General features: G+C 42.8%; 1 protein-coding gene across 1 annotated transcript in view; it reads left to right on the top strand.

Annotated features, from left to right (window-relative positions):
* ntrk3a (neurotrophic tyrosine kinase, receptor, type 3a) overlaps positions 1-12,622 on the top strand; it is a 134,444-nt gene that overhangs the window by 63,932 nt on the left and 57,890 nt on the right. The window contains exons 5-12 of the mRNA XM_037451076.2: positions 3,865-4,019; positions 4,285-4,427; positions 5,093-5,237; positions 8,765-8,877; positions 9,127-9,310; positions 9,949-9,975; positions 10,844-10,890; positions 11,974-12,076. Coding sequence (XP_037306973.1) covers positions 3,865-4,019; positions 4,285-4,427; positions 5,093-5,237; positions 8,765-8,877; positions 9,127-9,310; positions 9,949-9,975; positions 10,844-10,890; positions 11,974-12,076 — 917 coding nt within the window. The remainder of the gene's footprint in view (positions 1-3,864; positions 4,020-4,284; positions 4,428-5,092; positions 5,238-8,764; positions 8,878-9,126; positions 9,311-9,948; positions 9,976-10,843; positions 10,891-11,973; positions 12,077-12,622) is intronic.

Below are 12,622 nucleotides of genomic sequence, written 5' to 3'. Positions count from 1 at the left end.
ATAAAAGTTATGCCTTGAATTAGTAGAATGCGGATAAATTGTAGATTTGGGTTTCCATGCTTTCAGTTGTGTGTGCATGGTATGTAAAATCCATAGACGATGGTAGGAACTGCACAGTATGTAGGGTTGTGTATCGAGAATCGAGAAAAGAGATAGCTTTGCGATTTACGCGGTATCATTCAAAAGTTTAAAATTCGATTCCTAGTTTCGATTCTCAGTCCGCCGGCGCCGACCGGAAATAGAAACCGCTGAACACCAACAAAGAAGCGTCCACCGGAAGTGTTGGCATAACAGCGAGATCGAACATGGATAGCGTCCCGGTTGTTGTGAATTTGTAAAAAAAAAGATTTGAAAAAAAAAGATTGTGCTAGCACTCCCCGCGTCGACCGCTAGCACCCCTCCGAAAGTGTCCCTGATTTGGGGTTGGGAGAGTTGGCCGACCGTCCTCCGCTGCCTCTTCCTCTGGCTCCAAGGGCCCATCGGTGGGAGCAAGGTAACGTTTAAGTACCTGCAGTATCATACACTCATGTGTAAATGTAGTTTTGTGAGGTTTCAAAAATAAAGCTCTCTTGAGGAAAGTGTACCCCTGTTAAAATATATTAATAATTTATAATGTTTATATAATATTGAAGTTCATAGTTTGATATTTATATTGTAGTTGAAAACAGCCCTGTTAGAAATTCATAGTAAAGTTAATAAAAAGTTAAAATTTCATGGAATTAACATTGATGGAGAAGATCAGACTATTTCCTTCAGATAGACCCTTGGTTAGCTAGCTCATTTAAAATATCTTAAACTTAAACCCTGCCTCTTAAAAGAATCGGAATCGAGAATCACCGGGAACCGGAATCGAAACCAGGAATCGGAATCGTTCAAATTCAAACGATACCCAACCCTAACAGTATGCTGCTTTCACCTGTAAAGTAACATATGAATACCAGTTTGACTGATGTACTGTACATTCCTGTTTGAATTATTCACGTTGTTATGTTATTGTTTCCGAAGTCCTTTTATTATGTTGAGTAAATCTGTAATGCAATGGCTCCCAGAATGTGGGGCGCATTGGAGCAGACTTTAATCTTATGCGTGACTCACAGGCAACCTGAGACAGAAGGAAGAGGAAGAGAGGGGGGGGGATCAGGCCGGCCATCAACGGCAGAAATAATGGATGCAAGCAATTGGAAATTACAGGTTTTGAATCGATGATAGGGTATTGATGTTTCGGGTGGTGAGGATTCTTTCTTCCTGGCCTGGTGGTGGAGCCATGAAGGACGGAGGGTGGAACCACTGTTGCCCTAACAAAACCATCATGGACTGATCAGGCTGTGGCCGGCCTCCATTCTTGTTTATTGGCAGCTTTGGAGCATCTGCTTTGTGTTCATTGACCAGATGAATCAAATCTTTGATATTATTGACTAATGAACAATGATGGCATTGATCGGTTGTTCACGCTTTCCTAATGAGACTTGTGCTAAAAGGGCTGTGCTCACTAAAGCGAAGCAAGGCCATTCGATTGATGTAGCATATTTCACAACATGCAACTTTTTTGGTTGCTAAATGCTTTGAATGACTTAGCGAGTTGTTTATTAAAGCTGCCATGTAGAATACCACTATAGAACCACACTGCATTACAGCTGGGTGCAAGGTCCTAAGGCCCTCCTGGCCACATCTAGCTGCTTATGCTGAGGGTCACAGGTTCCCATGAAATCCATCCAGATGGCATAGTTGCCATATGACTATTGGAAGATGCATGGCCTGTATCTGTCAAACCCTCTCATTATTATTTCCAGAAAGCACTAGAAAGCTGAAAGTGACCTCAACAGGAGTACAGTGGTGCTGACTGTATACTAATGCACATTTTTTAACTAAAATAGACAGGTTCTTGGTTAAAATGTTATCAGTACAAAGATCTTACTCGCTCACGTAGCAAGTATCAGGAAAACCGGAAACCTGCAGTTGTAGCAGTTTCACGTCTACGGCCATAGCTTACTTTTCTTCACAACCATACTTATTTTAAGTTTTTTCAGCGTTTCACAACTTCCGGTCCAATGTGACACACCCTTTACGTGGTGCAAAATGTTTCGCAACATGTTACAATGTTAACTATGCATTAGACCACTTCACAACAGTAACTACAGTAACCACCATCACAATGTGATCAGCATTATGTCAGACGCTAACCTACAGGTAACAGTGATGCCTTCACAGGCATTTCTCCACAGTAACTGCTCAAACGGCACCACTGTGACAATGGGGGCTTCTGCCCAAGCAGCAAACCAGGTCGTTCAATGCGCTCCGACCTGTATATATTATATATATATATATATTATATAACATTGTAACATATCAGGAATAAGACTTGGCGGTTGGTACGTGACAGCAGGCAGTTCAATAATGGACAAAAAACAACATAGTGCAGAAATAAGATAAAAATATAATAAAATATATGCTATGGGTTAGTACGCTAAAACTATGGGTTAGTAAGTTAAAATTAAAAATAAAAATAAAGATAAAGTGCACCAGCTAACAGAAAGTGACATGTGAAAGTGACAAAGTGTATGCAAATGTAGAGAGTGAGAGTCAGTCAGGGGGGGGGGTCTGGGCTCTGTTGATGAGCCCGACTGCCGAAAGGAAGAAACTTGGTTAGTGTGGCGGGACGTCTTAGTCCTAATGGACCTCAGCCTTCTGCCGGATGGAAGGGGCAGAGCGCAGCCAATCACCCTCTCTGCAGAGCGGATGACACGCTGCAACCTGCCCTTCTCCTTGGCTGTGGCTGCAGCGTACCACTCGGTGATGGAGGAGCAGAGGATGGACTCGATGATGGCCGTGTAGAAGTGCACCATCATCGTCTTTGGCAGGTTGAATTTCTTCAGCTGCCTCAGGAAAAACTGCTGAGCCTTTTTGGTGATCCTGGGTCCTGGGTGATGATGGATCCCAGGAAACGGAAGGAATCCACAGTGGTGATGGGGTAGTCACAAAGGGTGATCGCGGAAGGTGGGGGTGTATACTTCCTGAAGTCCACAACCATCTCCACTGTCTTCAGGGCGTTGAGCTCCAGGTTGTTCTGGCTGCACCAGTGTCACCAGTTGGTCAGACTCCCACCTGTAGGCGGACTCATCCCCACCAGAGATCAGTCCAATGAGGGTGGTGTCATCCGCAAACTTCAGGAGCTTGACGGACTGGTGACTGGAGTTTCAGCTGTTGGTGTATACCTATATTATTACATATATTATTATGTTGGTGTATGCCTATATTATTTTAAGGGGGTTCTTTTTCTAGCTTTTTATTACATATTGCTGCTGTCAGATGGTACCCAAACCATATGCTGCTGCTGCTCCACACATATTTCCCTTGGGAATGAATAAAGTATACATCTATCTCTCTGTCTATCCATCTGCATGCTGATGACGGATGAGAAAGTTGTATTTTAGAATAGTCACTCGGTTGACTGAAAATACACCATCCCCTTGCCCCCCCACATGCTTTGGGGTGGTTACATAACCACCAATCTGTGATGTACTTTATCTATGTGTGAACATCCCCTTTCTGTCATTCTCTCAGCCGGCCTCAGCAGCGTGTACTTTGTGCCAGTTGAGGCGCACTGGGAAATACTACACTTTCACACTCAGTTGTCTCATTGTGAGGGGGGGCGGGAGGAGGCTGGAGATCATTGGGCCCCCCTGAAGGTCCCAGGTACAGGGTAGCTCAGCAAAGACTTTCTTCAGGAGAAGGAACGTGACAGCCTTCCCCAACTCCCCCCACTGTCACCCCGGTTCCCAGTTTGAAGGTAAGATAAGATCTGTAGCATCGCTAATATAGCTAATGCTCGCTCTATCTTTTTTTCTTCTATTTTTCTCTTTCCAGTCATTTGGAGGAGGTGGTGTTCGACTGCGGCTGTGAGATCCGTTGGCTGCAGCTATGGCAACAGAGAGGAGAGGCGGGACTGAGCAGCCAACAGTTGTACTGTGCCGACGACGACACCAAGATACTGCTGCAGGATATGAACATTAGCAGTTGTGGTGAGTTGAGAGTGCACAGACACACAACTACACACATGGGAATGTGGACTGCTGATGAGGAATTTTGTGTTTGAGCTGATTATATGAGGGTTACGGTTATTCTATATTTTCCACATTCACAATGAAAGCAAAACCAATAATTTGCCAAACTTAGTCTGGCCGTTGCTCTCAGTGCTGAGCATCGGTTTCCACTCAAGCCTTAAATCTTCACAGTACCGTTTCTGTGGAACTGGAAAGAATTACATTTACCCTCTACGTGTTACAGACCTGCCAGACATCAGTGTCAGCCACAGCAACCTCACCGTTGTCGAGGGAGACCGAGTGACGGCTATCTGCAATGGTTCTGGTTCCCCTTTACCCGAGGTGGACTGGCCCGTGAACGGCTTGCACTCCATCAATGCGCAAGAAGTAGGCGGAACGGACACAAACACACACACACATTTACTGACACACACTAAGGCATGAACCCAGCAAGACTTTAGTTGTGTTGCCTTGTTCTGTTTTCAGCACCATGGACAGCTCTGCGTGTACTCATGCACATACACTACAGCGGTGTCCATTGTTCTGAAACAACTGCTAATGGATAGGGCCATGTAATTATGTTTTTTTTAACTATTGAAAGACCAATAAAGCTTAAAAAAAGAAAACATTTGTGACAAAACTGAGACATCATCATTCCTGACAGTTACAGTATCCTTAAATAACAAAAATGCTGGATGGCCTCTTCCATCGTCACTTTCATCTATAGCCCATGAAATCCAACATCAACGTTTATACACACACAGTTGGTTTGTACCAGATTTACCACGTTGACACACTACTCCACATACGTAGCGCTGTAAACGTAGCCAATATAGGATATTCCAAAGCCTTGAGAAGAAGGTTACCATGGTTGTAGTCGGACTAAAGTCGTGATTACATGTTCTTCCTATATGGCCAACAGGCCAGACAGCGAGCTACAATACCAGCTAAGAAGCCCGCTTCCATTGTATACTCCAGACCGACAGGTTTTCATATTCTAACCTGACAGGTTTTCAGGGCGTTGTGTTTTCTCATCCTACCGTCCCCTCCAGGCAAGAGTCTACGATAACAACACCATCCACTCCATCAATATAACGCTGGTCAATGTGAGCCGGGAAGACAACAACTTCCTGCTGACCTGCACCGCCACCAACGTAGTGGGCATGACCAACGCTTCCGTCCAGCTAACTGTTCACTGTGAGTGCACACACTCACGCACTCACACACTTTTTTACAATGTATTTCAATTGTTTTTGCTGTAATGTCTTTCATTCGGTTGTGACTTTAGGAAAACACTAAACAGTGCCATCTATCATCATTACGGCACACACACATACAAACACACACACGCGTGTGTAAGTGCGAGCGTATCAGGCGTCACAGCGTTTATGTTCACGTGACCTACAAAAGGAGCTTGTTTGTGTGAGGGGGTCTGATTAATTACCCTGTCATATGGCAAATTATAGGCCACAACAAACCTGGCACCTATAGTACATCATAGAGGAGAGCGCCACCCAGTTGAATGCACGGTTAAGTCTCATTATAGCTAATGAAAACCTGATTATTTATTTAACCTTTTTAATTGCGTTTCTCATTATGTTGTGTGGTTTTTTTTTAGCATTTTCTAACATTTCAAGTCGTATTCATTTTTTATTGGTCAGCACTCATCAGCTTGACTTCAATTGCTGTTCCATTTGGCTATACATGAGCACTTCATGCCAACTTAAAAGGAAAGAATTACACATTTTAATATACCTTAGTGAATATAAATATATTTAAATGTGCTGATTTTTCAATAACCTCTGACCACTCTAACTCCAACTGCCGATTCAATTCATTTTGTAATAAAAATGATAAAAGCTCCGTATTTTGTAAAACAGCTGGTCAAAAGGTGACATATTGTTATTTTGTTGGAGACGTTTTTCAGTTATGGATTAATCCACATTAAAGTTGCAGAGTGGCCCGAGTCCGAATCCACTCTGTTTGTGCCAATGCTAATGAAGACATGTCAGTCGAACTGTGAAAAATGCATTAATGAACAAAGGAGGTTTGAGAGGTTTAATAAACCAAAAAGGAGGGGGTCTGCAGAAACTGAACGTTTGTAAGCGTGTTTCCTTCAGTGTATAAGAAATGTAATGTTGTCTTAAACTGAGCTGTTCATACCTACAAACACAAGTCTACAGGTTGGTAACCCTATAAGTTACCATGGCAACAGCATTTGGTATCATCCATATCATCAAAACTTTTTGGTTGAGTTCCCTATTGAAACAACTGCGAGTAACATTCAGAATTCAAACTGACCAGCATCCTAACGGGACAAAGTGTAGATAATTACACTCAAATATTATACATAAAGAAAGGTCTTATGATTACTGGCCAATGCTGCCAGGGACCTGTGAGTCTGTGAATGACAATGTAACACACTCATGGATGAACACATCTATTCTCAGGTCGAGCTCCACCCACACATAGTGCATATATATTTATCTCTCGCTACACCCAGAGGCTTGATTTTGAAGAACTCTCGGCCACTGAGGAAACAACCGAGTTGCTCTGGACTGTACACTTGTTTATTGCGGCTAAGCAATGAGAGCCGAAATTGTGCCGCTGCCTTGATAAGCTCAGAGCATTTGATTATTAACTCTCCCCTCACGGAGCCCTGGTAACTATTTGAAGCTCCGGTGGCTTCATTGGCAGTACAGATGAGTCAGACTACAACATATTCATCACATTGCAGCCATGCATCTCTTTGTGCATCTGGGTTGTTTATTGATTCATGAGACGTGTCGTGGATGTACGTGTAATGAAAGACCAACAGGAATGCAGTTAACAGGGATTAGAGGTGGGCCATGAGGCATGAATACAATATGTATGCAGGTGGCAGGTAAACATGAAATGACAAGAAGAGGAAGAAGCAGAGTGAGACAATCAGCAGGATTGACTTGATTCCTTCTTTCTTTCATTTTAAAACCCCAAATGTTGGCAAAGTTTCTGTATTCTTGGTCTTATCTTGTCATCCCAGAGACCACATTAACACTGGTTCCATTAGTCCATTATTAAAGGGACATTGTATTATATCCATCAGTGTTGTGCATATTACCCAAAATGGTCTCTAACAGGGTCTTTGACTAAAAGGTGAAGAGATCCAGTTAGAGAACATTTTTAGAAGCAACGGTCCAGATGATCAAAATGTGACTACTGAGTGTGATTAAATAGAGGAATGGAGTTGTGCATGTAATCAATACAAAACTAACACATTCAATTAATTCCGTACAATTCTAAAACTCTTTGACAATATTTATTGTCACGTAACAAACAACTGAACATATATGTTTGACTGCAGATATAAATAATGTTCTCTCAATGAACTAAATAAAAGGAGGGCTGCATTTAAAAAAAGAAAAATGTGAACATTTCTGCATGTTCAAATAAAGCGCTTCAAATCAGAAAAAATGAAATGAACAGGAAGCTAAGCTTGAATTTCCCCTTTTCTGCTTCACATTTGGACTAAATGTCTATATCCACTCTCCCACTTTTTTGATGAGTGGGAGAATTAAGATCTAGTTTTTCCAGGACTTTAAACCTGTACATGAATGCATCAGGGCCATTCTCCTCCTCACGTGGAACTCATTGAGCCTCATGATGACGTTTCAACGGGTTCTGAGCTTATGAGACACTGGTTTAGTGCTGCAGTGGGAAGAATGAACAGAAAGCACTCCGTTATGGTTTAAATGCTCTACTGTCGCTGTCGATTTGTTCCTCAAATGTCTCTCCCGTCCTTTAGTCTCGCTTTCTCCGTCTCACTCGTCTTTTTTTTCCTACCGTCTTTTCATTTGTAATTTGCTGCTACCTCTCTCGTCTGTCCGCAGCATGGAGACAATATCATCATCCTGCGTGGAATGCAAAGACTCGATTGGTCGAGTGGTATCACGTGGGATGGTTTAACTGGAATGCTATTGGCCGGTGCTTTAAGCCACTACCATAAAGACGAGTAAAGCTGCTCCGTCACATTTAAATCACAAGTGCCTTTTTTTAGCTTATGGTCCGGGTCCGGATGGGACGGCTTCTGGGTAGTTAGTGACCTGTGGTCTATAACAAACATGGCAGGTTACGAGCTGCGCCAATGGTTTAACACTGTATTCACTTCCTGTTTCCCGAAAGGATGTGAACCCTTGCATTAATTGGATAGATGGTATGATTATATTTTTATTTTGCCAACATGGCAAGGTCCTATTATACAGTCCGATATCTGACATCTGCTTAAATTCATCCCGGCAACTCTGATGATGTATCATATGAGTAAGTGTGTGTGTGTGTGTGCGTTTGCGTGTGTATTCTCTCGAGAGGATCAATTCCATTTGTGGTGGAACATCTAATAACAGTGATCGTGTTTCTGGGCCTGGTAAAGAAGCCGACACTGTTCCCAGCCGCAAAATGATGTTTGCATTTGCAAACCGTCTTGTCTGTCAGCAGAGAGCAACACCAGAGCGGGAACACACTCCAAATCGATTGAAGCAGATTGTGATGAGACAGCAATGTTAAAATGATAATCAAGCTCTTTTTTTTAGCACTCATTCCCTCCCTGTTTCTTCCATGTGCTGCCGCATCACATCCAGTGTAATGGCCGACAATATAAGCTTCACCAGAAGTGCAGGCTTTTATGTGGTCCTCTGTTTTGATTACAAACTGTATTGCTCATCTGCACTCTGCTCTGGTCTCCTCAGTTCCTCCCTCCATCGTGAAGCTGAAAGAGCCCGAACGCCGCCATGACACCTGCATCGAGTTCACCGTCCGAGGGTCGCCCCACCCCACGCTGCAGTGGTTCCACAGAGACATGGTGCGTGCAGCCACATCCACATTCAATCAGTCAATTTGGAATAAAGATTAAGTTAATAAATATATATAAAACACAGTACATAGAGTCAGGTGGACAGCACAGTCTTTGGCTAAGTAACAGAGCTAATTCTGGATTGGTTAAAATTCTACTTCTAGTTACATCCCACGGCTTTCAAAGTACCAAGAGTGAAAAGTTTGGGAAACACTGACTGAGATAAGGTTTTCTTGATGTTCTTTCTCTGCCTTTCAGGAAATATCCCACACCAAGTATGTCCGTCCAGACATGGACATTTATCAGGACTACATAGAGGGCTGCCTGATCTTTCAGAACCCAACGCACCACAACAACGGCAACTACACCCTGACGGCCAGCAACTACCTGGGAGTGGCCACCAGTAGCGTGTACGGCCACTTCATCGACAAGCCCTTCGACGGTGAGTCGGGCCCCTGAGGGTCGAGTCTGTGACGCATCAAAGTAAAACGGATGGGAAACAAAGAAGTTTCTGCATTTTGATTTCACTCGGCTCCCCACCTGGCAGAGTGGAAGAGCTCAGGATTCATGTTACCTGTTGTGTCAAGGAACACTCTGTGGATTGAGCAATACAAACTGGAAAATGGTCTGTTTTCCAAATGGTTGCAAAGGGCCTCCAGTGGGCGGAAACATTCTCTCGTGCCTCCCCGCCTAGGACCACTGTGTCTTTGCATTCACGTCCACCTTCATTGGATCTGGTTGGTCAAATGTCAAGGTCACAATGACCTCATGTGCAACCCCCCCTCGTGACTACCAGGTCGATGTGCCAGATGTTCCTCACTGGGTGTCGGCCTCAGTCTGCGTTGCATGATGAGCCAGCATCAAGCTTATATTTAGTCAAGGTGTAAATGAGATGTGGAGAACTGAGCTAAATTCAGTACAGAGGCGACGTTATTATTTCTGGTATTTTGCTCTTTTCACACCTCGCAGACAATGCTCCGTCCTCTTTAACTATTTTCATCTCTGCGTTATGCTCGTCACAGGAACACTCCGATTCCATACTTATCCTGTCTGTTCTATCTTCTTGTTTGTCATCCACAGGCATCACCTCAGAGGATTATGACTATGGTAAGTGCTGTTTGTTAGTCGCTTTCAGTCTGTAGAATATTATTCTGTTGGAGTACTCGTGATCCGAAAATGCTCACAGACTGACAGAACATGAATGTGTGAATGTGCATCTAGCTGAGCCGTAGATGCCCAACCACATGTGACTGACTAATAAAGTTAAATATTCATGTACCAAACTCACAAAGAATGGTGGTCATATGATAAACAAGCAATTAACTCACATGAAGTTTTGCAGCTGAAGGCAATTTGCAATTATTATCATTTCTTTCGTCTGATCGCAACCATTTTGGTTTTTCATTTTTGGAGACGGGGCTCAGGTCGGATTCTGGCTCATTCCGTTGTTCATCCGCCATTGTGCATGTTCAAACCTGTCGAGAATGTCGCCTTAGTTACTCAGTTTGTAAATATTTCAAAGCATTAGCAACTTGCCATCACTATACTGTATGATATAGTATTACTGTATAATAGTGTTTGAATTGATAGGATATGTACACTTATTTATATACACATATTTGTACTAACCATGTGAGATGAAGTCCCAAACCCTTCAGGAGTGTAGAGATTTTAAATTCGGCGTTGTGCTGCTCATGTGAAAATGTTTTATGTCACCTATCAGTTGACAATGATGCTGAATAAATAGTTGACAATAGGATATTTTCCGTACGCACGTATCTTTCTCTGAACGTAGATGAATGTCTGTTTTGTTGAATTGTCTTCTTTTAAAGAAAATTGAGATTGTGTTGGCCATTAACGACAGTGGTGCATGTCTTCCTCCTCTTTTTGTCTGCAGACCTGTTATTGTTATATTTATCTTATTTTATGTGAGATGAATTCGCTGCAGTGGTGATTCTTGTGTTTACCCCCCCAGTAACCCCCACCGCAGAGACTCACAAGCCTGAGGACGATCATTTTGGGGTGAGTGAATGTTAAATGGTACACGCGTTCAGAGTTTCGGGCTTGTCTTTCTTTAATAGATCTTAAATATAAAAATGTCTTAAACAAGACTTTATCACACGTTTGTCTGGTTTCTACATGAGCAGAACATGATAAATGACACAGTGGGTCTGATGAGGTCCAGTCAGCGATTTAAAGAACAAATGACCAGTTCAGCTCACGCTTCGCTCTCATTTCTCCTCACTTTGCATTGCTTCTTAATTTATGGTTGGGGAATATTTGCACTCTTCATGATTCCACTGAAGAATCTTCTGACACGATGGAAAATTTGTTATGAAATAAAGGAACGTTGTGACTAAATTATGGGGCAGTATTTTTAATATAATATATATATAATATAATTGCTCTTTGTCTCACAATACGTCATAAAATCCAGCCTATTTTGATTAAATATACAGTACATGGAACTTTTTAATAATGTCTCAATGTCCTTAGTGAGTAAATCACCATAAAGCAGAAGTGCCTGATAGGTCGATCTCCATGGCAGTGCAGGTGGACCGCCTGCTATCACATCACGTCACGCATGGAAAACCAGTGCTGATGATGATGATCCTTGCTCACTAGCGGAATCATTTCATTCAAAAGCAACCCTTTAATCAGATTAATCAGAGCCTTGTTACCACCAACAGAGTGGATGTTATCCACGTTCTAATGCTTCAAATGGCACCTGATAAAATAAGTCAAAAGTACCAGTCCAAAAGAATCCGTTTAAAAGATGTTCAACACAAGACTAGAACAGAAATCTGACCATACAACTTTTACTCATGGTGTTTAGAGTGAAAAGTGGTTCAACTTCTGGGGACTACATTTTCAGGAGTCATCAATTTGTGGAAAAAAATGTTACAAAGACGCTGTGAATGGTTTCTATTTGTAAAACCAAAACACGGTCATCTCCTGGACCTGAAAATGTAGCAGCCTGTAAATCACAAGATGGCCATGCCCCGCTTCCTGTCCTTTCATTCCAGATGTACCAAATGAACATCATCCAAGACGATTTGACACCATAAAGCTGTTTGAAAGGTTTGCCTCCCTCCTCCCTTTTAGGTCTCCATAGCAGTCGGCCTGGCAGGGTTTGCCTGTGTGATGCTGGTGGTCCTCTTCCTCCTCATCAACAAATACGGACGACGCTCCAAGTTTGGAATGAAAGGTGAGGAGAGTTTTCATGAAGGTGGGTTTAACCATCAAGCTGTGGGACGGGCCTCTTGAATGCCTCAGGAATATGGAAATGGCAAAGGATAACTCCACATGGGAGAGGAGCAGTGGAGGACACAGAGTCACCAAGACAGATTCAGAATGTCTGAGACAGGCAGGACCTGAACCATTCCAGCGCCGAGCCCCTGATGCCCACCCACTGCTCAAAACGATCAGTCAGGATGTCATGATCCACTGTATCACATGTCGCCGTGAAGTCCAAGAGCACAAGGGTTACACAGTGACCAGAGTCAGTAGCTTCAAAGACAAACACTGTCTCACTCGAGTTTAAAAATCAAAAAGCATTTAATAACTGAGATTACAAAGTGAAAAACGCAATGAATAGTGGAATATTTCGCAAAATAGAGAATCTCCTTCCCCCCAGTCTGACCAGTCTGAAGTATGCATGGACCGCAAACCATTCAATGAGTACACCTTTATGTAAAGCTTGATATGGGATGTAATATAACACTTGTATCATCTACCACACTCTGATCACAGC

The sequence above is a fragment of the Pungitius pungitius genome, chromosome 6, assembly GCF_949316345.1.
Source record: "Pungitius pungitius chromosome 6, fPunPun2.1, whole genome shotgun sequence".
In the NCBI taxonomy this organism is placed as follows: Eukaryota; Metazoa; Chordata; class Actinopteri; order Perciformes; family Gasterosteidae; genus Pungitius; species Pungitius pungitius.
Note: the sequence above shows the minus strand (reverse complement) of the source record. Positions and strands in the feature narration are given on the sequence as shown.